General features: G+C 37.0%; 1 protein-coding gene across 4 annotated transcripts in view; it reads left to right on the forward strand.

Annotated features, from left to right (window-relative positions):
* KIAA0232 (KIAA0232 ortholog) overlaps nt 1-26,197 on the forward strand; it is a 71,080-nt gene that overhangs the window by 3,316 nt on the left and 41,567 nt on the right. For 2 of the 4 annotated variants that reach the window (XM_075752544.1, XM_075752543.1), the window contains exon 2: nt 16,071-16,574. The exons of 1 other annotated variant lie outside the window; for it this stretch is intronic. In XM_075752544.1, the coding sequence (XP_075608659.1) occupies nt 16,344-16,574 (231 nt within the window). In that variant the 5' untranslated portion in view covers nt 16,071-16,343. The remainder of the gene's footprint in view (nt 1-16,070; nt 16,575-26,197) is intronic. One more of the 4 variants, XM_075752546.1, reaches the window with a different exon arrangement.

Raw genomic sequence — 26,197 nt, forward strand, 5'->3', positions numbered from 1 at the left:
TTCTAGCTACTTAGCTAGAATCCTAGAAAAATCATCTACCAGTTTGCTGCTTCTTTAAGCTTTGCATAAAGAAGCATACAGAATTTGTAATGATGGATGTTGCAAATAGTATGTGTTAAATATTTTCTTTAAAGCCATCTAAATGTTAATGTGTTCAAAATAAGAAAATTTGAGCTTTTTTTTTAAATCTGGGGTTGTCTGTAGTTTGTGAGTGTAAGTGACCCTTATTTCTTGTTATTCCATTGCAGCTTGTTTTTCTTCTTTCTTTTCTTAAGACATGCATTTATAGCATAGGATTCATACCTGTCTGATGGACTGATAATGTGAAGCACCTAAAATTGTACAATGGTAATAACAACCAATAGCTAATAAGTAAAAATAATAACTTATTACTATAATAAGATGAGTAACAATGTCTGGTAAAGCAGAACGTCATGAAGGCAGCAAGACTTAGAGTCCCTGCAGGCTAAGCGAGGTAGCAGGAACTATTCTAGTTATCTGCACTGCTAGTGGAGCTTGGAATACAAATGATCTTCTAGAAGCTATTTAGTACGTTCTGTTTATTGGGATAGTTTCTTTTGTATTGTGAAACAGAGATTGGAATCCTTCATTTTAGTCCAAGAACAGTGACAGACTGGTTAGGTAATTTGTAAATGTAATTATAGAAATGAGTTCTTGTGTTGTGTCCGTTCTCCCCAACCCCGCCCCAAGAATTTTTTCTGAATAATCTCATGATACAAAATAAAAATGTTCAAATGAGTATTTGAATGCTCAGTCGCATTTTAATATACAGAAAAAAAGAAAATGGGCTGATAGGAGGGAAAAGTTCTTTTTTTTCATAATTTGGAAATAATTTACCGGATTTTTCTAGGCAGAAATACCAGGTAACTGCAGGACTGTCAGAGTGTTTTAGTAGAAAAAGATCTAGATGATTTAGTTATAATATTTTTACTAAAAAGCATCTTGTACTGCTTTCCTGAAAGTTAGTTGGGTGCATTTATAATGGATGCTGAGGGATTGAATGTGTATTTTATTGGGCCACGGTGGTGGTTGAGGGGGTGGGGGGAAGGGTTGAGTAGTTTGAACATTCAGTACAAAGATTATTCTTTCACAGTCTTCTTACTAGAAGTTATTTCTCTAGCTTTCTTGGAAGCTACTGAGTAATTTTAATTTTTAATCTGCTATTTCCTTTATAATTTCACATGTGTTTGGATTTACCTGCATAAAACTACTCATTGATTATTTCTGCATCATCTACATCCTTTTAATAACTTAGCTTCTATACATTCACTTTGGTATCTGTCTTTCCAAGAGATTTATTTCTAAGGCAGTAGTGTGGAAACTTCAATTATAAAGGCTTTAAATTAATTTTTCACTGTTGTGATATTATATGTAATAAATGAATTATATCCTGTTAAGTTTGTGCATAGTCTGTGCTCAGACTTGCTGTAACAATCTTCATTTTTAATATAATTTGGGGAGTGTTTAAATTTCTCTTTTTTACTCTGTTGAGGAGGAAGTTTCAAATATGTGGTCCATGCTGAATTTACTTACGTCTATAACTTTCTAGGCCTTATTCTACAAAGGATTGCATGTGAAAATTTATACTCTGTGCAAAAAACTTGTTACTAAATAAATATGAATTGTAGCAGGTATGAAATATGGATAGTTTTGTGTTCTTTTTGTAACTTTAAAAAATCTTCCCCTAGTTACTATTAAATATATATACGGAACAAGATCTGCTGGGTAGAACATTTGACTGTGATTGAAGAGACCTGCCGTTTTCTCTCAGCTGTGTCACTGAGTGAATTCAAGCAAATTGTTTCATCTTAGTGTGCCTGTGTTTAAGATACTGTACGGAAAGGAGGAGCTGTTATGCCTTTTGTATGTTATTAAATTGTGTGAGTGTGGGGGTTTTGTTGGTTTTATGGTTTGGTTAGATGAACTAGCTTGGTTATGGAAGAATTCTGAAGGAAGTCATAGTTGCATTGCAGAAGAGGTTTGGCATATATAGGCTACGGAAGAAAGTACAGAGGAAGATAAGAGTGTAAGAGACGAGGGGTAGCTGAACGCCAGAAAAAATAAAGCAAGTTTTCATAAGATTGCATAGTTTTAACATCAGAACAGCAGAGTTGAATTGCAAGATACACTCTGCAAGGTTATTCCAGGTACTGTTAGCTTAGTCAGGACTTAGATTGAGAGAATCTTCAACAGTAAAGTGGAAAAATGTGCTAAAACATACACAGAGTGATTAAGGAAATTGTTTTGGTCGTTTAGCATGTGTTACATGTGCTTTTTAAGAAAATAAAACCTAAAGAAAAAAAGACTGCTTGAAGCCTCGCTAATGAAGAAATCAGTAATGTGTATTGCTGCCATTGGGTGAGTAATTAATTCTCACTAAATCCTTGTGACACTGTAATCTGTTACTACAAACTTGAAACAAATTTGAAGACTCTGTGGTGGAGTGGGAGTGCAACATTAAAACACTGGATTGAATTTAAGATGCTGGAGTATCTTGAAAGAAATGGAATCAGCTTCCAGTGATTTATCTGATTGATAACTTCACTTGTGAACTTAAGGAAAAACTTTTACTATTTCACGATATTTTAATTCTGCTGGCTGAAGATTTTGAGCTAATGACTGTTACTAATTAGCTAAAGGTTGCTGTTGAGTGACTTCCTATTCTTCTGGTTCGGTCTTCTGGGGTAGAAGTTCACTGCTGCTTAGTTGACGATTGCACTTAACAGTGAAACTGAATTACCTATAGTAATTTTTGTTTTATTGAAGTTTTTATAGCTGCTTTGCTGGAAGTAATGTTGAATTGTGTGGCATGACACAAGAGTTTTAAAATATTTCTGGAAGTCTAGATATTAGTGTAATTTTCATATTTATATAGATCAATTTTTCACCAGCTTCTCTGAACAGGATATCTTATCAGCTTGAGAAGAAACCTCAGAGTTCCAGTTTTTAGTAACTTTGTTCTTGAGTTGTGAAAGAAATGCCTTGGTTAACAGTACAGTAACTTCCTTGAAGAGAAGTAATATAATGCTGACCTACTGTTTTTGTAAGAGGTTTTCTGGTGGTGGTAGTTAAATATTTTACATTTTAGTAAAATAAGATTTCTGACTGTTACTTGAAGTAGCAAACAGCAAATTTATTATTTGAAGAGCAATATTAACCTGTCCTACCTGTTTCAGTTTGTAAACTTTTTTAAAATAAGCAATAGCATTTTTAAACGATGTACTTAGTCGTGAAAGTAGAGATATGATACGGCAACAAAGAAAAAGAAGAAAAAGTAGTTTTCCTGATGGTCTTACAACAAACTGAACAAAAATACATGTTATTTCGTGTGAACTGTTACCTGCTCAGAATTGCAGAGTCTGCTACTTCTGATCTCAATTTCATAAATATATAGAATACCATTTGCTAACTTTTTGGATGAAAAATTAGAGGTGGTAGAAGTGCAGGAGAAAAACATTTGAAGCAATTTCCTTTGTAGGTCTGCCATATTTTCTTTGCTGCAAAGTTGCTATCTTCTCTGCCAGTTAAGTCGTAGGGCTTGCAAATTCAACTTGTTAGAACTCCTTGCAATTCCTGAGCCTCTTGTGGCTGACATATTGTACATTTTTACATAGTTGTTAATGAAAATGTTGTCTGTACGTGACTTCAGCTGAATTTATAACATCCTTTTTTATGAAAAGAGCTGTTGAAAAGACTATATAGTTAGGCAATAGTTACATTTTTAAACCTTCCATGAGGCTGTTTTAAGCTTTTCAAAAAGTAGTAATTAACTCCTTGAATCGCAGACCAAGTATAGAAAACTTCAGTAGTAAGCTTTCAGAGAAGACATTAATACAAATTAAAGAAGTTAATAAAGTGTATCATGTCATCATTAACTAGTTAGATGTTTATATACATCTGGAATATTAATTTTGGAAGTATAAGTAGCTGGAGAAATACCATAGCCTTTAAATGAGCGGTGGTTATTGGAACTTTGGAATTCATAATTCATTCTCCTTTCCCTCCCCGACTGAAAGATGCAATGTAAGCCTAAGAATAAATTGTATGTTAATTGAAATAAATCCTATATGGTTGCACTAAAAGAGTGGCCACTGGGTTACTTGGTGCTATGGTAGCGTTCCATTGATCCAACTGAATATTTTTATCAGGTGGCCCCACTGGTGACCTGGGGGATGATTCCTTCTGGTGGCTGCCTGTGCCTTGGAGGAGGCTGGTAATGCCTGCTGGGGCACACCGGTCTCTGCGTCTACGCACCGCGACCTTACAAAACTGGAAGCAAGTCTGTTTTAATGGACGCACACATAACTTGGTGCTCAGGCCTCCAAGCTATCACCATCCTGCTTGAGAAAGGAGTTCAAACACAGGCAATAGCTGTTAGTAACAGGTAGTTTGAACTGCTCTAAAAGTTGAGTAAATCGAAGACATCAGGAGGGCAGGAAGGAGAGTGATCAAAATAGTCAAGAGCATGTATCTTACCTTTCTGTTACCTGACTGCATCCTCTGTTGCGTTGTTAAGCCCCACATGTATTGTCGGTGGTAGAAAGGCTAGTAAATATAGTGAGATACAAGTAGTAAAAAGCTTACGGAGTTTACATGCCGAAAGTCCTGAGGATAAACATCTCGGTGAGCTTAAAATCTGTGCATCCTTTGTGATCTTATTTATATTTGGTTTTGTTTTTTATTAGCTTCATTTATGTTTCCTTAAACCTGAGAAAGAGTTACTGAAGTATGATGATGGTAATCAACGATGTGTGGTCCGTTGCTTGTGTACGTAGTAAAAGATACAGCTTTTGATAAATAGTGTCTCTGTGAAGATTCTCATGGGTTTGAACAAAAAAGGACTGTCTCCTCCTTGAAGTTACAACTAGACAGGTATTTCTCTTCAGGATCTCCCAGGCCCTGTAGCAGTTCATTCAGGCAATCCCTGTGTGTAATAGACTTGAGGTAAACAGGTGAGAGCAAGATGTTTGTCACTGGCTTTGCTCTGGTATGCTGGTAAGATCTACAATTTTAAATTGAAAAGATTAAATCATACCAATGTCTTCAGTGGTAAAAAGAAATGTTACAGAACAGTCTGAAACCTGATGTTGGTAATAATGAAATTACCCCGAAGGTGGGGAAGTACTGTAAAGTATGAGCTGAGGCAGCGTCAACTTTTTTGAGGTGTACATACGCTGCCTTCTGCATTAGTACTCACTGTTTCACTTGGGTTCTGTACACTTCAATGATCCATAATGTTCTAGGCTAGTTACAGTGCCTGACAACGCTTGCCTCTCTCTTACCCAACTGGAAGCAACCAGTAATTCTTTGTCATCTCCAGGCTGCTGTTGTGCTAGCATTCTGTTTGTTTTGAGGCTGAATCTGCTGAATGGTGTAAGTATGGGTACAGTTGCATGGGGTCAGTAGGGAATTTTTGTAAAAATGTTGGAAAGTACATATCGTATCTGTTGAAGTACCTAGACTGGCTTCCACGTTTCATGTTCCAAAGAGTAACGATGGTCTGAAAGACCTGCATCTGAATTAGCTAAAATGAACTCTGAACTCTGCCTTCCTGAGTTCTTGTTAAACGTAAGTGGATCTAACAGTGGGCCGCTGCTGAAAAGGGGCAACCCCATCTCCTTTCTTATGCCAGATGCAGACATTTTGTGACAATGGAGTGAGCTGGTTGCTTATTTGTAGTTTTTAAAGACTGGCCCATGAAAAATGATTTTTTTTTTTTCCATTTAAAACATACTGATCCAGTTTGTCCTTGCAACCACCCAGCAGATGGGTTAAGTACAAGGACGAAAGGATGAGAATGCCAGGAAGGGACGGTGGGAGAAACAGTAGAGTATTCTCTCTTGGTGGCAGTGTGCAGTTGCAGTGCAGTTTGTGTTATGCTGGCTAGCCCTTGAGTTGTCAGCCACACAGGTTTCTCTTGTCAAGATGCTGCTGCTGGTGTCATTCTCTTGAAAGTTAGTTACTGCTGGTATTAAAAACCGTCACTTTGGGTTTTTACAAACTGGTACTTGTGCTGGCAATGGAAGTAATTGCTTCAAATTTTGTCAGTTAAATGCAGCATTGTTTTAGGTTCATTTTTAATGTGAAAAATATTTACTTAAATTCCTTGTCATTAGATGCCAATTTCTATTTTTAAACTTACAAAAAATGACTATGTTCTAAGTTATATGTGTACATTTTTCTTTTTTCGGATAGGATTTAAAAAAATGTAGTCTTATTTAAACAGAGGAGTAAAATACAGTTCAAGCACCAGTTTTGGAGCAAGCTTGAAATTTAGTTCAAAATCCAGTTTAGACAGTAACAAACTAAACTGGAAAAGTTTTTCTCATGGCAGTTTATGTTCATTGTTCTTTAAGAATAGAATAGCGTTATTAGGACTGGTATTGGTAGCTAGATAACCTTGTTTGGACAAATTTTTACAAAATACAATGTAAATGTCATTGTTAATGAGAGCTGAGCATTTGAAATCAGTGAAGCAGTATTTCAATCCTCTAGATTCAGACAGTCTATAAACATCTTTCAATTTATTAAATCTGATCAATGTTTTGAAGTTATAAGGCTTTCTTAAAATTAACACTGAAATTTTTGGAGACCTAATAGTTTGGGTTGGGGAGGCACAAGTTACAGATGTGCTGTACCGCTTATCTGTACAACTGCACAAGAAAACTGTGGTACCAGAAACTGTTTTATTTGTCAGGTTTTATTTTGTCAGAAATGCTCTAGGCCCCCTTATGTTTATTGAAGTGGAAGTGGTGGCTGTGTGCTGCATAATGAAGTGCTTACTCTTAATATTGAGCCTTGACCTCCTGAAACAGTGTCCTGAGTGATGCTATGAAATAATACTTCCACCCTGAAGGTAAAATTTGCTTACTAAATTATCAAGTCACCTATTAAACCATGATCTGCAAAACTTACCAACCATTAGGACTTACTAAATTTTTAAGTCATATTACATGTAGTGAAGAACCACTTCCTAGATGTCCACTATGTAGATATGCTTCTTACAAGTCTGCTATGTGTAATAGGAACCTTTTCAAAAGGGTCAGTTTTTAAAAATGCTTTTAGACCTTCTTACAATTCTATAAAGTGGTGAAGTTTTGGTACATGGTGAGCATAGTATGCTGTGACTATTCTTCGCAGTCTTTATAGGTTTTGCTGCTAGGTTGGTTTTTTTTTTCCTCTTCCCATCTTGCCTTTTTTTTCTAACTTACAAATTGTACGTTTTCCAGCTTATATGACGTGTTTTGAGGAAGTGGAGAGTATTCAGATTACTGAGGTTTTGGGGTCTTGGATATGCAGCTAAACCCTGAGTGTAGGTACCTCACCTGCTAATTCTGCAGTCCATTAACAGTTGTTTCCCATAGCTGTTTCTGCTCAAACTCAGGATTGATGTTCTGACATCTTGTAACAAAATTCATATATGTTAATAATGTGCAGCTCTGTGAGTGGATCAGCTAATTGAACTCCTCCAGCTACTTTTTTTTGAAGTGGTGTTCTTGTATTATGGTGAACATGAATGTTTTATAAGAACAGCTGTACTGGTTCAGAAAAAGGCTTTGTCAAATCCCGTGCTTGTCTGCAACAGCATCTGTATGTGAGCTGTTAGCGACAAAAAAGAACAGGAAGAGTATATGTGATACCTCTCCTGAATGCTCCCTCAACCTCACACTATTTTCAGTCTAGGGGATTTCCTAAGCCTGATGTGGTTTGTCTAGATGGAAACTCTCAAGGGATCTCTCTTGTTCAACTTCCTTTGAAGCCCATGTAGTTTTTTGTTTGGTGGGTTGGTTGTGGGGGTTTTTTTGGGGGGAGTCCTCAGTATCTTTTGGCAGGTAATTCCTAGTACTTGTGTGAAGTTTTGCACATAGCTCTTGCTAACTCATTGGTACTTTCTATTAAAGAAATGCATTGAACAGTCAATCTTTACCTATGGAGGGGCACGTTGTCTTTGATATTATAGGACCAGGGTTGTGTGTTATGTACAATATGCGTGCAAAACCTTCATTCACTGACACAAAAATGACTTTAGTTTTGTTCTGGGATTAGCTCTTCTGACTACTGCTGGGTAGGGCTTACAGTTTCATGAAATATCTAACATTCTACTTAGAAAATAGATCCTGGGATTAATAGCTCACAACTCATTGCTCTGTGTATTAATAACATGAGGTTATTATTCCTCCTCTGTCTCATTTCAATGAGTCATCATAGAATAGATCAATAGATCAATAGATCATCAATAGAATCATAGAATGGTTTGGGTTGGAAGGGACCTCAAAGATCATCTAGTTCCATCCCCCCTGTCATGGGCAGGGACACCCTCCACTAGACCAGGTTGCCCAAAGCCTCATCCAACCTGGTCTTAAACACTTTCAGGGATGAGGCATCCACAACCTCTCTGGGCAACCTGTTCCAGTGCCTCACCACTCTAACAGTAAAGAATTTCTTTCTAACATCTAATCTAAATCAACCCTCCTTCAGCTTAAATCCATTACTCCTTGTCCTGTCACTACACTCCCTGATAGACAGTCCCTCTCCATCTTTCCTGTAGGTCCCTTCAGGTACTTGAAGGCTGCTCTAAGGTCTCCCTGGAGCCTTCTTTTCTCCAGGCTGAACGGTCCCAACTCTCTCAGCCTGTCCTCATAGGAGAGGTGCTCCAGCCCTCTGATCAGCTTTGTGGCCCTCCTCTGGACTCGCTCCAACAGCTCCATGTCTCTTCTGTACTGGGGCCCCCAGAGCTGGATGCAGTACTCCAGGTGGGGTCTCACAAGAGCGGAGTAGAGGGGCAGGATCACCTCCCTTGACCTGCAGGTCACACCTCTTTTGATGCAGCCCAGGACACAGTTGGCTTTCTGGGCTGCAAGCGCACACTGTTGGCTCATGTTGAGCTTCCCATCAATCGATACCCCCAAGTCCTTCTCCTCGGGGCTGCTCTCAATCCATTCCTCGCCCAGCCTATAGTTGTGCTTGGGATTGCACCGACCCATGTGCAGGGCCTTGTGCTTGGCCTTGTTGAACTTCATGCAGTTCACACGAATCATGCTGAATTTTGTTGGCCCTTTTATTGCCCAGTCCAGTTTCATAAAGTCCTTCTGCATTTTTTTCAGTTATTTTGTATTCACTATCCCTGATAGCTTGCTGCTGTTTGGTAGCTTCTTAACTGTGTTGCTCATCCTATCTTCCAGGTCACTTACAAATTTGTTAAGCAATGCAGGTGCCAGTGCAGAATCCTACAGAATTGTGTTCATGACTCCCCTGGTGTCATCTTGGTTATATCACTGTTCTTTTTGTTTGCGAACCTAAGTAAATGAGGCTTATATGGTAGCTCTTGAATTCTCTGAGTAATTCGATTAAGCTTTTGTACAGGATTAGCAGCTTCAGATTTTTATTTGGATAAGTGTTATGAAAATAAGCTTGCAGATTTACAAGAAGAAAAAAAAATGTGCAGTAACGCATACAGACTGGTTTCTGTCCGCTCTGTAGGTTCTCTGACTTGGCTGAGTTGCACTAGAACCATAGCGTTAGCCCAGCTTTGTTAGACATCAACAGTAAAACATATATCCATTACAAATGAGATTGTATCACTTTTGCACTTCCCGATAATGCTTCTTAAAAAAGGACGTATGTGTATATCTAAAAGTTAATTCACAGAGCTGCTTTTATGCTTCCAACCACTTTAGTGTTTCTTGCTTTGATTCCAGCCAAATGTTCTAATCTGTATTTCTCATGGCACAGCAATGCTTCTGAAGCTTCGTGCAGAAATTGTCCAAACTGAGACAGAGGGAGAGGTTTGTTTATAGCATAGGCATTATCAAGTTTTTTGTTTTATGATAGTGTTTCAGTGCCTTGGTCATGAATCAGGTCCCTGCTCTGCTGTTTGTTGTACAATAGTGTCAAACATCACCAACACATAAAAAAGCTGTCCTTGCTCTGAAGACTATACAGCCAAATTTCTTGATTATTGAGGAATGCAATTAAAAAATAAATTCTGAATTCACATGTCTTTTAAATGCCATGTGAAATTTATTAAGGACACAGATTCCATTGTTCACTAGATTCTAAATAGGCTTTGTTTCTGGGCTTTGACAGTGCCCTTCTCAGTGTGTGGCCGTTTGGTTTGTATGTTAAGGATATGCTGAGATTTTTCACTGAAAGAAACAAAAGAAATAATGGTAAAATTACTGATTCCTCCATAATATATAAGAACAGTTTCGGACTTCTATTACCATCATATGATGTGACCATGCTCTTGATTATCATTCTTCTAGAGGGGACTGGAATTTATTGAAATGAATATGTGATTTCAGTGTGTTATTGACAAAAATTGATAAAATTTTCACTTTGACTTATCCTAATTAGGATTTGCATATTTTTGCTATATGTAGTTGTCAGGGAGAGGAAGGATTGTTTGCTTCCAATACAACCATTCTGGGAAAAAATACTACTTCTGAAAAGCTTTGTCCTGGTTAAAAAATGTGGACGCTTGTATCTGCATTAAAAAAAAAAAAAAAGAAAGTAAGAATTCTATAATCTTTTGGTTTTTTCCATGCATTGAAAAATTGTCATACATTGTCAAAGACGATAGTGGGGAAAAAAAACTTTTGAAAATAAGAGTTGTTAATTGTGAGCTATGTAGTGTACTGGCATATTTCACAGAATAATAGAGGAAACTTTGCATAAAATGGCGGTTATGACTTAACCATTGTGTGAGAATGTGTTTGGTCTAATTGTTAACATCTAGCAGTAGGCAGAATGAAGCACTGGAAACACAAATGGGAATGGGAGGAAGGAAAAAGGTAGCATCTGTAGCTGTAAGAAAGAGATCAACTTCTCTGTTGTAGATGTATCAACGTGTGTAAAGAGTAACTTTGAGGCTTGAGAGACTATTTGCAGATTATGTAAATAAATAATATATTTGTTTTCAACTTCCTTTAATATGTACATCCTGTAATTTTTTTTCCATTAAGAGTGTAGAGCCTAGTGTAGCAAATTTAAGCCTGCAGACAATTTGCATCCTTTTTAAGTTACCTTTTTATGATCTCCAAGAACTAGTCTGTGAACCTTTAGTTTACCTGAAAGGACAGTAGTAAGTGGTAGGGTTTTTACTCTCCTGTTCCAATGCTTTCTGTTATATATATATATATATACCTAGTATATAAAGATATACTAGGTATATCTTTATGAAAGCTTGAAAGCTTGTTAAAGCATTAAGTCTACTTATTTCATTTACAAAAAATGTTTGTTCAGAACCTTGCTGTATGGATACATAGTTTTCAGAGACTTCTTGGTGCTGATAAAATATAGATAAGGTTACCTTAGATTAATTCATTGAGTTTTGTGATTTGGCTTTGGTCACTGTTTTTCAAGATTAGAAACAATTGGGGAAAAAGGCCTTACTTTTAAGGTCCTTAGAAGAACTTTTTTGTATGAAAGGAAATTAAGGAGAAAGAAAAAAAGCTGTTAAAGACATGGAAGTGTCTTGCCTGGCATGAGCTTTTAACCAGTCTACTCTTTCTGTTGGTAGTCTGATAAGAACAGTTACATATGCTAGCACATTCTTGATGGGCTTGTATCAGTTTCACTGAAGAGTGATTTTGTTACACCTTTCTATGACTGCACTCTTTGGTAATCTTAGTGTAATTTTACACTATAATGCTGTACTGCTGTAGACACAACTGTCACAAGAAGGTGTTTGTGTGGCTATCATTACTGTATTACCAAGATACTCTTTATATATTTTTCCTATTTTTAAGAAAATATTTTATGTATTTCTTATGACAATACTTATATTCAATTTCACTAGTATTAGTGAAGACTAATATTATTTGTCTTCAAGAAAGATTATTTACCATGCAAGAAAAACCCTGTTGTAGGGAACGGATGTGAAGTATTCCAGCTTCAGTTTCTGTACCGTTGATCCTCCTCCCTGTTTCTTGCTATAGGTTAAAGTTGTTGCTTTTCCATAACTAGATTTCAGGAGACTAAAACTCAGTTATTGTCTTCTGCTGTCTGTTTTAGTTCAAAAGAATGTTTAGTGACCACCACACTGAGCAGAAGTTTGAGAGAGAGTATCTATTCTAAGGTAGTCTAAGTTGTAAAAGCCAAGTGTTTACACAATATTGTACTCTCATTCCTTTACGAGACACTTCATAAATTGACTCTTGTGTCTATAGTTTTAAGCTGTTGACAGCTTATCTAATGGTGACCTTGTTAAGGTCATTGATTAGTATTACAAAAACTGAAGGTTACTTAAAAGGAAAAAATTTGATTGGAAAGTAGAGTAAGTAGAAATTCTTTGAAAGAATTGCATTATATATTTTTACTTCAGGATTTGTAAGTAATCAGTAGTTTTTCACAAACTGTCAATAGAGGTATATAAATTTTTATTTGGTAATTCTCATTATAAGGCATGTCCCTCCATATTTTGTAGCTGGAAATTGAGAATTCTTTCCAACTTGGTAGTTAAAATAACTAGCCTTGCACTAATTACTTAGGCTGTATTGTAGTCTCCTTGTTCAGATTAGTTGTGGTCATTGTGAGGATGGAGAAAGTTATTTTGAACCAGACAGTGTGGAAAAAAATTAAAAAGGCATAACTTATTTGTCAGAAAATGTTAGCTCTAAAATCGAGCTTCACATCCATTAGCAGAAATGTTCATTATTTGAGTGATTTATGTTAATTTGATATGGAAAGCCTCTCTGTAGTACTGGGATGGGAAGATACTCAGTTTGAATGAAATTTTGTTAATTCTAAAACATAATGGAAATACGTTTAAGACTTTCTGTAAAACAAACTTGAGACAGTTATAAAATGAAAACTCTCAAATATTATTTCAGAATTTTATTCAAATTTCCAGTTTTTATATCATGTATATATTTTGAAATGTAAAATAATGTCTAATCTAAGTCTATACCGTCATTCAGTTTTAAAAAGCATTCCCCTTTGTCCTGTCACTACAGACCCTCATAAAAAGTCTGTCCCCATCTTTCTTATAAGCCCCCTTTAAGTGTTGAAAGGCTGCAACAAACTCTTCCTGGAGCATTGTCTTGTCTAGGCTGAACAACCCCTTTCTTCATTGGAGAGGTATTCCATCCCTCTGATGACTTTCGAGGCCCTCCTCTGGATCTGCTCTAACAGGTCCACGTCTGTCTTGTACTGGGGGACCCCAGAGCTGGATACAGTACTCCAGGTGGGATCTCACAAGAGCAGAGTAGAGGAGGGAAAATCTCTTCCTCAACATGCTGGCCATGTTTGTTTTTATGCAGCACAGGATACAATTGGCTTTCTGGGCTGCAAGCTCTGCTCATGTTCAATTTTTCATCTACTGGTATACCCAAGTACTTCTCTGCCGGGCTGCTCTCAATCCATTCATCCCCCAATCTGAAGTGATACTGGGGATTGTCCCGACCCACGTGCAGGACCTTTCACTTGGCCTTGTTGAACTTAAGTTCACATGGGCCCATTCCTCAAGCCTGTCAAGGTCCCTCTGGACAAGCATCCCTTCCCTCAAGTAAATCAATTGCACCACTCGGTGTCACCTGCAAACTTGCTGAGGGTGAACTCAGTCCCACTGTCTATGTCACTGATGAAAATATCAAATAGTATTGGTCTCAGTGTGGACCTTAGAGGGACCCCAGTCATGACTGGTTTCCACTTGGACATTGAGCCATTGACTGTAACTCTTTGGACATGGGTATCCAGTCAATTCCTTATCTATCTAATAGTCCATCCATCAAATGGATGGATATCTCTCTAGTTTAGCAGCAGGGATGTTGTGTGGGACTGTGTCAAAGGCCTTACAGAATTCTAGGTAGGGGATATCTGTCGTTGTCCACTGATGCAGTTGCTTTTGATTGAAGTAACTCAGTTTCCAGAAGCCCATTGCTTTGCTATATTGGTGGATACTCAAAACCTTCAATGAAAAATGTGATCACCTTAATCAAGCCCTCTCCATTCTGCCTCTTTTGACTGTTTTTGATGGTATCTTTGCAAACCAAAGACTACTCGGAATGCGTGTTTATTATCCCTCTCCATTCTCTGCACACTTTGTAAAAGTAAAGATTATGGGTAGATGGGAAACCTGCTGAATTAGAATGAACAAATTTCTCATTGAGAGAATTTTTTCCCTTATTTTCCTCCCCGTCCACCCTTTCATAATTCCCCTTTCCAGTGGAACTTTCTGTCAAATCTGTCAAAAAGTAGTTGATTTCCTGAACATTCAGGTAGATCTGCTCCATGGCTCAAAAAAGACAAATCAAGACTTTCAGTTTTCCCAGATCTTCGAAACATGGTGTTTGGGAGTCTGACTGGGATTGTGGCATTGACTTAGGGAGAGTGTTCATTACATGCTGTGATGTTGAGCGCCAAGAGGAGAAGGACAGAGTACATGTTTGAGTGAAATGTAGTTCTTCAACAATGAAGAGAATATGGACTGCTTAACAGTTTGGACTTGTGGATTTGATTTGGAGTATCTTGGTCACAATATTAGATTCTTCTCATACTTTCTGTTCTCTAATTATGTGATGAAAGCAGTAAGCTCCAGCCCTTTGCAGGATGTTTCTGCCTACTGTTATTTGTGCTTACTTATGAGATTCTGACTAATACAAACATGTTACTGACAAAGATTGAATACTCTTGCATTACCTACTTTCTCAAAATGAACGTTGCCGTCAGAGAAGTAAGGTGACTTTAGCTTAGGTGTAGAGTTTTGTCAACTCTGTAGCAACTGATTATAATGGGTTTCTTTTTGATGATGTCGCAATTGACTCAGTAAAGATCTGGAATATACAGTTATACCTGGGTGGTGATGTAAAGAAAGCTTCTAAAGAAACTTTAGAAGGAGCTTTGTGGATATAGGTGTCAGCTGTAAGGTCATCTTTCAATTTTATTTGGCCACAAAACATGCTGCCCACATGAAATGCTGCACACAGTATATAGTTTAGATAGTTATATTAGGTGATGTCTTTTGAGTGTGTTGATCGTTTTGCGGTGGGGTTGAAACAAACCTGTAGATTTTGCTTAGATCCTTTAGTCTTTGTTTCCTTTCAGTGAAGGGATATTTCCTGCTAGGATATGAGCATTGTTTTCTCCTCCTGAGAAGCTAGAGAGGAGAGAGAAGGCCTACACAAATGCCAGATTGGCATGTAGTTGATTTGCAGACCGGTCCAAAAATGCCTTTTTTTGGACTGACCTCTTCTAGGTTAGAGGGCAGAATGCCTACATATGTATGGTGCTTGCACTTACTTATTGAGATTGATTTGGGACTGTGGGTCACGTAAATGTTAAAATGCTTTGTCTGTTTAGGATATGGTTTAGAGTTTAAGCTCTCAGGTGAGACTGGTATATGCTTTCTGTAAAGAGGGTTAAATGTTAATTCTGACACTGATAAATTATGTTCTGCTCAAATTTTTTAACTTATTCCAGAGATTATGATGACAGATTTTTGGATGATAAAATGATTTGCTGTCCTGAGGCAGGCAAATATTGAAACTAAAAAAACAAACCCAAAACCCAGGCCTGAAGATAGCAACTATTTAGTGGTAGGATTTATGAAACTCCTGGTGAGAATGAATTTCATAAATTCAGTGTTTTATAAACATGATACTTTTTTTCTATTCCAGAAATAGAAATCGATGCAAAACAGTAAGATTATATTGTCTTCTAGTGATGCAAAATATACAGTCTTTATGCAAACTAACATAGATTGTGTTGGGTTTTTAATCAGAGTGGGTTTTTTTCAGCTGACAGTGAAAGTAATAAAATCTCAACTTTCCCATAAAGCTAGGACAGACATACATTTCAATCAACGGATTAGTTGTGAAGTCTTTGAAAGAGTCTCTCTTCCTGCATTAAAAAGTACCTTTCTAAAAGTCACCTTAAACTTGGAATAATTCCTGTTACTCTTCAAAATGACTCTGAATAGGCATACTGTATATGTGGATTAAGCAGTATGTAAATGACTGCTTTCTACATTGGGTGTTTTTTTTTCACTGTTTAATATTATTCATGTATGGATACATATTATCACAACTTATCATTTTTCCTCTTTATAGGTCCTGCTGGGGACTTGCATCTGGCCTCAATGTGAAATTAAGGTAGAAAAACACATCTACATATGTGTTTGCTATTAGGATTTAGTTTATTCACTGGTCATGCCTGAAGAGTGATGTTCGTCTCTAGACGGCTAACTGCCAGGAAATATAAATGATTGTCCTAGAAGTCAAGCCTCTCTCCTATTTACTGGAGTGAAAATCACCTCCAGATATCGACGGAATATCAACTACAGAAAATGCTTCACGTTATAAGGATGCCAACCACCTAGATTCATGCGCCCTATCTGTACAGTTGTTGTGGATGGTTTGCCATCTGAAAGCTCCTCAAGCTCTTATCCAGGCCCTGTATCTGTTTCTGAAATGTCTCTGCTGCATGCTTTGGGTCCAGTGCAGACCTGGCTGGGACAAGAGCTAGAGAAGTGTGGCATTGATGCCATGATTTATACTCGGTATGTCCTCAGTCTTCTGCTGCATGATAGCTATGACTACGACCTGCAGGAACAGGTATTTACATATTTTAGATGTTGTCCAGTGAAAGTGAGTTTTTGTATCAGTTATGTTTTGTGTATTATACATGGGTATGGCTCAGATGGGAGGGCAGTTGTCTTTCAGTGTGTGGGTGGAAGGGGGTCTAAACCACACGGGGATCAAATTTGGTGGGTGAACTGAGATTAATGTAGGTAGTTTGCTGTATGAGCAATTATATTAAACAAAATTTTCACATTGCTACAATTGGTATCAGAATTACTAACACTGGAATGTTCTGTATCATAAATGCAGACCTTCAGTACTCGTGATTGTAAGGTTAATTTAATACTGGAACATTAGTAAACTAATGTAATTATTGTAAACTGCGTGTCAAATTGGCTTGCTTCACAATAGTTTGTAGACTCCCCATCGCTTCTCCTCATGGATTTAATCTTGTGCTATTTTCAGTAAAGAATGAAAAAAGATGACATTTTTTTAGTACTCAAATATTTAAAATATATTATTGCACATACATTATTCATGTCTTCTAAAAGAATGTTAATGCTGAATCCTGGTAAAAGACATGCAAAAGAGTTGTGGAACAGTGAGTTGCTATACATGGCTGTAGTTCAAAAAGGACAGGGGAAGAAAAGTGAAGCCGTGTATCAGATAGGCACAACTCTCTTAGTGTTTCCATGTGCATTTGTCGCTATGGATTTTATATGTCCCTGGAACATACTTTTCAGTCCTGATTTCACCTCTTTTTTCTTTTTCTTTTTCTTTTAATTTCTATGCATCATCAACCTATATCAAAATACTTTTATTAGTGGAATTTTCTGGATATAGGACTCAGGGAAGTTCTGGTGTTTTCAGGAAGGGATGAGGATGCTGTTGGTCATAGGCTTTGTCTTATAAGGTGGCTGTGATTACAGTGGGAAGGAAAGCAGATACGTCTTGTTTGGTGGGTTAATTCTTTTTTGTTGCTGTTGTTTTGGTTATATTTCACACTACTCAACTGATTTCATTGTTTTCTAGTTTATGTTTGTAAAAATCTAGCAAGAGCAGGGCAAGGTATTGTGGAATAGATGTAAATTTAGCTGAAGCAGAAAAAAATCATGTCAGATGCTGCCAGTTTCTGAACTCTTAGCAACCATTATGTGCATGAAAGCCTTCATGCTTCCATTGTGCAAAACAGAAAACTTTATATGCAAAAGTAATTTTTATTCAAAAGTTTATCTGGCAGCAGTGGAAGTCACTAGGAACAACCTTATGATTAATAATAACACTAAAAAAACCCACAACCCACTGTAAGCACTCTTTAGAGTGTACCTTAACAGCAAACTTATTTAGGTCTTGGTCAGACAGGAATAGCTGTATTTTAGAAGGGGACAGAATAAAGTTCCAGAACCTGTTTGAAAGGAGGGTGTGGGGCAAGGACAGAAAAAAAGAAACCAAGTGAAACCACACCAGAATTTGAGGACCTTTATAGATAGCCCTGTGGCCTTGGGGAAAAAGGAAGAGTTGTTTCTTTTCAGTCCATTTTAGAGCATAGTCATAACTGTGAAGCCACTACTGTGATAATTTGAAACGACTGAAGTGCCAAAATTAGTTTTATTTTTATCAGGGTTTGCAGGGTACTATATTATGAAAACCTCATTCAGTTTATTTCTCATTTCGATACCTTAACTGGGTGCTTTGTGGGTTGATAGCAGAGCTTTAAGGAATGTGTCTGTTCTTCTTCCAAGTTGATTATCTGAACCTAATGAGCCAAAGAGGGAAGAATACCACATGCTGACAGGGTAGCCAAAACCTGTGTTGCTGAGCGGGTGCTATAGTACAAACATACAGGATGTCTTCTGAATGACATCGAGATTTGAAGAAGCTGGAAGTGTCTTTTCCACCTCTGCCAATTTGATCCTGCTTATAACGTACTTTTACTGTATTTGTTCCCTCTACTTCAAATAACTGTTTCCTAAGTTTTGAGACCTAATATCGATTTAGTTTTGAGATGATATTCTGTAATAATGATTGATGCTTGTGTTGTGAAAACCTACCTAATTCCTTTCTCCAATAGCTTAGTCTTTAAAGCCCGCAAATCCAAATGTCTTACATGGAGAATTGAGGAACTCTTAAAACACATGTGCTTCTTCTTTTCTTTATTAATTTTATTAATTTATTTTATTTTACTTATTGCCTACTGGTTATTTGTATGACCTGGCATTTTGAAAATTAATTTTGATTTAGTTAAGTCATTCAGAAACCAGAAAGTCTGTCTTCTAAATCATACGTTTGTATATAAGCAGTTTCAGTCCAGTTTTGGTGATGGATACAACAAAGGGGGAAAACCAAATACTAGTGTTGTTTATGAGTAGAAATCAGGGAAGGGTGCAGCAATTAAACATACAAAGGAGAATAATTTAGGAGTAAAATACTGAGAATTGCTGAGATTGATGACATCATTAGCACTGTTTTAGTTGCTTCAGGGAGCCTCCTTCCATGCTTTCTTATAGTGTTCTGGTGTCATGACTGTAGCAGGGAAATGGAACTCTGAAGTTCTGCACTGAGGTTCTGTCAGGTCAGTACAGAAAGATTTAAAATAAAAAATGAGTGAAAAACCATGCCCAACCTTACTAGGCCTACCCACCTATTTAAGATATCAGTGTTGTGTGTTATCAATCACCTCTGTTTATGTTTAAAATAAGTATTTCAAAATAATGTGGCAGTCTTGATTGACCAGGTCTTCAGGGTTATTTTTGAGAATAAGCAGGATGTTCCCTTCTGGTTTGTCAGTAATACATAGTATGTGGTTTCTGGTCTTGATTTCTGCTGCAGACTACTGTGGCTTTGGTCACTTGACCTCTCTTCCTCCAGTATTATCTGTCTCTGTATGGCGAGGGTAGTTTGATATGTGGATAGAAGATAAAATTTGTTTCAGTGTTTGGTGTGTGGTGGTGTTTTTTTCTTCTTTGTTTTGTTTTTGTTTGTTTAGGTTTTTGTGTGTGAGTCTGGGTTTTGGGAGTCTGTTGGGTTTTTTTGTTTGTTTTTATTATTACTGTTAAGTCCACGCCTTGCCAAATTTACTGGAATGTTTGCAGTTTTTATTCTGACTCATTGGCTTGAAGTGAAATATCTGTTTAAAATATTTGGAAAATTGATAAGCAGGTATGTTTTGCCCAGCTGTATTTCAAAGTACTAAAGAGCTTTCGAGAAAGGAATCTTATTTATGGTAAATTGCACTGTGGTACCAAGATCTTCCAGAGCTGCAGTAGTTATACATATGTTATACATAGCTATCAAGGAAATTACTGTAACACCTCCTAAATATACAGACTTTAAATATTTTTTTAAAAATACTGAAGTACTGAAGTTAACTTAATTATCATTGGCATTTATAGCACAATTCTTATTCAAGCCGATACTTGCTAGTTTTGGAAATCAGTCTAAAAACTTAACATAAAAATTCTTAAGCAGTCATGCATTCTTAGTGTGCACGCTTTTTTCTTTTTTTTTATTTCCCTCTCTGGCCCTTTTTTTTTTTTTTTTTTTTGACAGTGATATTGGTGGTGGGAGAGTTTAAGAGGGCAGAAGGGAGGAGGTTCTTTGGGATTTTTTACCAGTGTTGACTGATGGAGGAGAGAATGCAAAGACTATGAATTGAGTTTGCATATCTTCCTTTATTACTGTGACATAGCAGGATGTTCATAGAAATAGTTTAGGTTTTTTGTGGCTAGTTTAGGTCTGTCATATCAGAAGACAAATAAGGACTTCGGTGGTAGATTTGCCTTTTTTTTTTTTTTTTTTCCCTCCCCCCGAAAAAAAGATGTTTCTTGCTTACAAACTTTTTAGAGAGCATGATTCTCAAATTGATTTACAGATAAATTAGGTGTCTACACGGTCGAAAGTACTAAAGGAATCTGTTGAACCATGTTATATTATATTAATTATTTTGATCTGTTAGGAGGCTTTTTGATTCTTTTGTTTGGTGGTGGGTTTTTTGGGGGTTTTGGGGTTTTTTGGGGTTTTGTTTGTTTGTTTTTAAATTTGAGGCCTATCAATAGTCTCTGTCACAAATTTTTGGAAACCATTGGGGGTTTTTTCTGAGGTAGATGACCTTTTAGATGCTTCTGGTCTGTTAAGGAAACCCTCCTGAAGTTGGTATGGATTTAGAGACACTGTGACGGTAATGGAAGTGCAGAATGTTTCTCTTAAGTATGTATGCTTTCATCATTTGCATTTTATTAGTGATTTTTCTTATCTTTGGAATAAAGGAGAAATTAAGGAGAAAACCCCATGAAATTACTGACAAATGGTTAACTTTTGGGGACCGACAGAATCGCTGTTGGGGGAGATCTGAACATTATGAGACAGCCTTTTGACTTCAGACTGGATTGATTTTTAATCAGAATGCCTTGCTCCTCATTTCCTAATGTTAAACCAACTAGGTGCTTTAAGATTTCTAGTTGTTATTTAAATGCTAATTAAAAGTATATTTGTAGATGCACGTACTCTCAAACCAGTTTGCGATAGGAAGGTATTGCCTTAAAATATATTTTGTGTGAAACTTTATTTCATTGATCTTTATTTGCACAGTATTTAAAATCAGTGTTCTGTGTTGTATCTTTTATATACTATTGTAAGCATAGCTGTTTCTGAATATAACAAGTTCATATTTTTTTTGTTTGCAGACTGTTCTCCCTTTTGAAGGGATGGAGCCTTTAATAAAAAAAAAAAAAAAACCAGAAAAAACAACCCACAACAAAAATACCACCCAACAGCTAGACAATCTGTGAGATAAAAGCTTTGTTTGTAAACCTTTGGTCATGCAACATGAAGGTCTAAATGCATTTGTTATGCATACTTTCCATATCAAGTGTGTTCTGTTGCTTTTGTTCTACTTATTTTAGGTTGTTTTTGGAAATTGACCTTTTTTTCTCACCCTCAAAAGTAAAAATCCTAAAATAAATTTTGAAAAAATATTTTCCTAACTCTCAGAATTATGTAGATGTTGTACTGCAGTCTGTGCTCTTCTGTGACTAGCATGAGATTTTTCCTTTTGATTTTTTTCAATTTATAAGGGAAAGGGTTTTATTTGGGAAGCCTAATTATTTGTAGATTTATTTGAAATAGTTCCATTCAGGTAATCTTTTACATGGAGGAACAGAAAAAGTCTTCAGAATGATAGCTACACTTCTGCTGACACTCTGATGATAGTTTTTATTCTTGCTTTTTCATCATTAGCACATACATATTTAAAGTCCAAAATGTAGTTTTCTTGTTTATATTATAATAACAGAGTGGTGGAAAAGAGACCTCAGCCTACATATGGTAAATTTCAGGTCTTTACTCTGAGGTTTTATCTCTGTAAATGCATTTGGCCTGTCCCTCTGAACTGGGATGGGGTTATCGTTGCCAACTTTTCTGCATTTGGGTAGTGTGTGCTGGTGACACGGGATGCTTTTTGCTGGCAGCACTCATGATGCACCTGCTAGGTTCCAAGATCCACTGGAAGGTTTGTTCTCCCTGCCATCCCATGTGAACCCAGTAGAGGGACCTGATGTCTAGATTTATATTCTAATAATGGATATTTAGTTTTTCACATGTATGTTTTAGGGGGGAGAGGATGTGTTCTGTTGTGGTTTTGTTTTGAAGTGAAAATCTCATCCATAACCTAAAGATAGGAGAAATGAGGATTTGGTCCTCTGTACTACACTAAACCTGTATTAAATGTTAATCTGGCTGCTATGCTTATTTAACAAAAGATGACAATGCAGGTTCTAGTATAATTGCAACTGCTCTTTTATCATACCTAAGAAGTAACTGTGGATCATTCAAACCCAATTTTATTTAACTAAAATATGCAGAGTGTAATTCAGTTATAGTAGGGTAATGCTGTGTGACTGCTGCATGCAAGTGTCATTAAGTTTCAAAGTTCACCAGCAACATGTAGAAGTAAATTTCTTGAATGCCAGACACTTTAGTGTCTTTTAGTTTAGTGTGTATTTGTGTTACTGCAACATTCCTGTAGGAACCATTTTTAAAATTTTCCAACCTTATTTTTTTAATCATTACCCAAACTAGGTATGTAAAATTCAAGTTGTGGAAATTTGTGTATGAAGAAAATAATAGGTAGGAAAGGGAACCATCAGACCAATACTTCTGCTTCTAGTTTTTTACATGATTAATTTGAAGTCCTTCGAGTATTCAAATGTGTACATGTTTGCAGGGTTGGGAATAAAACCCCTCTTTTTCTCATTTATAAACATGTAAACTGAAGAAAGAGTAGATTTATCCTATTTAGGAAACAGCGCTATAGCCTCAAGTTAATGTGCCCATAAAACTTATTTACTAACAGAAAAATGGTTTAACTTTTGTAAAAGCTGAGACAACTAAGTTAAAAAATTCTTAGAGGAAAACTTAGCTCTGCTCCCTCCCACCCTGTCCACCCCTTCAGGAGTGACTAGCTGAGGACTACATAACTCACGCTGTCATATTTACACTTTGGAAAAGAAATCTTTTGTATACAATGTTAACTTGGTGGGAAAAATTGGGAGAATGTGGATTCCTCTTCAGTTGGGCAGCGGAAGAAGACTGCAGTGGCTTTACCGTAAGGATAAAAGGATATCCTGGATATCCTCTCTGAACAGCTGTGTGTGCACCAGCGTTGAGCCTCTTCAGTCTCAGAGCAGACTTGTGATTCCCCCAGCACAATGGGCTTGGTCCTGTGAAAGTACGTGTGTGTAGTTCAGATTGTGAAGAGCAGCTGCACCTATAGTCGTTTTGCAGGTGCTGAAGTTGTTTCAGTTGGGTTCCTTTGTGAGTGCTGTCAGCACAAGAGCTTCCAGCCAAAGCTCACATAACAGTTCTGACCAATGCAACTCAGGTTTGTATTGCTGCAGTGTCTCTGTGGGACTTACTCTTTTTTTCTTTTCTTTTTTTAAAAAATATTAATTTTTAGTTGGCATTTGATTTGTTAATTATGAGATAACTGTTCTGTATTTCTGTCTTGGTGACTGTTAGATGTGAAGTATCTAATACTCCAAATGTGTAATATAGTTAAAATGTTATCATTACCTTCTGCTCTGTGTAATCAAAGCTATCTTTTAAAACAGTACTATATTACCTTTTTGTGACTTTCTGAATAGCATCTAATGCTTCGTTATGGTGTATCTCTCAGTCATGCAAAAAAGAATAACAATCACTTTTTTATTGTGAAGTTAGGACTACCAACGTACTCTCACAAAGACATAGATAATGCAAAGCAAAGATATGAGCTCAAGTGCCAAGCTGGTTAGTCCTCCTAAGAGTCAGGATCTATTTGCAGCCATCTCTGTGCTGGGTAATTGTACAGGTTGGGATTTTGGGCCTGAGATACCTCCTTGGTGTGCTTTGTGCAGTAGACCACTGTGTGACAATAGCTTTCTTTTTTATATTAAAATTATATCACCATATGTCTCCAAGCATAGGTGTTCACTACCTATATTCTCTGAAATCAGCTGATTACAGTGGTCTGTGATGCTTGCCACACATCTTTATTCCTAAGTCCAAGAGGGCAACCATAAATGCTGTGAAATAACTTCTTGTCATAACGTGTCCCTTTCAGATATCTGGACTGTGTAGTGGCAGTTTCTATTGAGTACTTGGCTTTCTGCCATGTAGGTAAGGCATACAAGTAAAATCATGTCTTTCTAGCTGTAGCTATATCCTTGCTAAATTTTCTTCTTTTCTGCTTTTACTTTAATGGGAAAACTCTAAAAGCAGCCTGCTCAATAAACATAGGATTTCAACAGATGCAGCATTTGCATGTTCTCTCGCTCTTGGGAGTGGGTGTGATCAAATTTCTTCTGCTTGGTTTCAGCCTAGAGTAACTTCTAATTAGCGAACAACACATAGACTGCCCTTTCAGGTTGGTAGGATTTAAAAGCAAGAGTTTGTAATTGACAGAAATTCAGATTGCAGGATTTTATACTCAGGTTGGTTGGTTTTGATAGGTAAAGTTCTTCCCTGCCTGTAAATGAATCATAGTCCTAAACACCTGGAGGACCTTGAAGTCATAGCAATGCGTGATGTGGTCTGACATATTATCAGCTGTTCTGTTAAAGTCCAAGTGTATAGGATTGTAATGTTCCCGTTACAGCAACTGGGAAAGAGGTGCTTCCAGTGGCTAGATGGTTCTCTGGCTTTTCACAGAAAGTCTAAGATTAATTCTTTCTCTGGTACTACCTGGATTTGGAGTGATTATCTAACATTTAAAGAGTGTTTTCCAGTCTTCTCCATTCTGTGGTAGCATGGCTCTTGACTTGGAGAAGACTTGTGCTGCTCTCTTACCTGCTGTTTGTCTGCTGAACCTCTTGTTCCATTTTTTTGGAGACTATAAGCTGAGCTTCTGCCACTGTTCTTGTGATTTCTTCTCAATTGTCTTGCATATGTATTATCTCATTATCTTTGTCTCGGTCTGAGGCAGCCTGTGAGGAATGTCTGAGCTGATCCTGGCCCATTAGACCTTTCTCATTAATTATAATGAGATGCAATGTCTCTTAAAATTTTCGCAAAAGCAATTATGAAAAGGTATATATCCCTGTGGCTCTAAGCAATCTATGAGAGGTTTTTCCTGAATCTCAGTTTAAGGGAAGTATTTTTCAAGGAAGATCACTGAAGGTATTTATACAGTCTGCTTCTTGAAGGTGGAATGCACATGTAATCTGTTGCAGTTTTCCCCAAATTCTCCATTATGAGATCCTGCTAGAGGTAGTGAGGACGTGTTCCATTTTGGATATAATTTATGACTATTTTCTTCCATTATCTGCCTATCCAAAGTCTCAAGAGATGATTTTTGGAGTTCTTTGAGTAAGTTTTTGGAAAAGCTTTATTGCAGTGCATGATGGTTCATACCTGTCTGTGCGAACATTGGATCTAATTAAACATCAATGCTGTAAAAACTGTTGTTGGTAGAAGAGACCAGGACTGCTGGACTACCTGGGTTTTCATTATGTCAGATTATATAGTCTTTGTTTTCAGTTCATTCACTACAAACCTTGATAGCTGTCACTGACATAAGATATACTGATGATAAACTGTCGCAAGGAAATTTTCTGGACTGTGTGTTAATATTTGGGAATTATTTTGGGTGTGTTTGTGGAGAGAGAGAATGTGCATGTCTTTGGAGAATGCTGCTGGCTTGAGTTGAGACTATTTCATAAGCAGAGTAAAGATCTGCAAACTCTGTAGTTTTATCAAAATATTTTGGAGTTTGTGGTGTCTTGTACTATACATGACCTCAGTATAGCAGATGCTTTGAGTGATCTGTCTTTTCCTGGTTTTGAGTTTCTTTCTAAGGAATGACAGCATGTGCATTCACCATTCACTCTGTCGATATGAGCATTCATTCTGTTTTTCGTTTTAGCCTGTCTAGTAATTTGGTGATCTCTTTTAATCGCATTTGAATGTCTTTAAAAAAAGTTCTGTAAGAAAGGTTTCTCCTACAGCTTGGTAGAGGAGTCTGCAGAGTACTGCCCCAGTTTGGAACAAGCAGACAAAACTTAATCTTTATGTCCTAGGGAACTGGCCAGCCATTCAGTAGACATACAACAACAAACTATATACTAAAATATACTAATCAACTGTTCCATTGAGTCTTTGGCAAATGTTTGCCCCTCTTAAAA

This window comes from Balearica regulorum, chromosome 4, assembly GCF_011004875.1.
Source record: "Balearica regulorum gibbericeps isolate bBalReg1 chromosome 4, bBalReg1.pri, whole genome shotgun sequence".
Classification (NCBI taxonomy): domain Eukaryota; kingdom Metazoa; phylum Chordata; class Aves; order Gruiformes; family Gruidae; genus Balearica; species Balearica regulorum.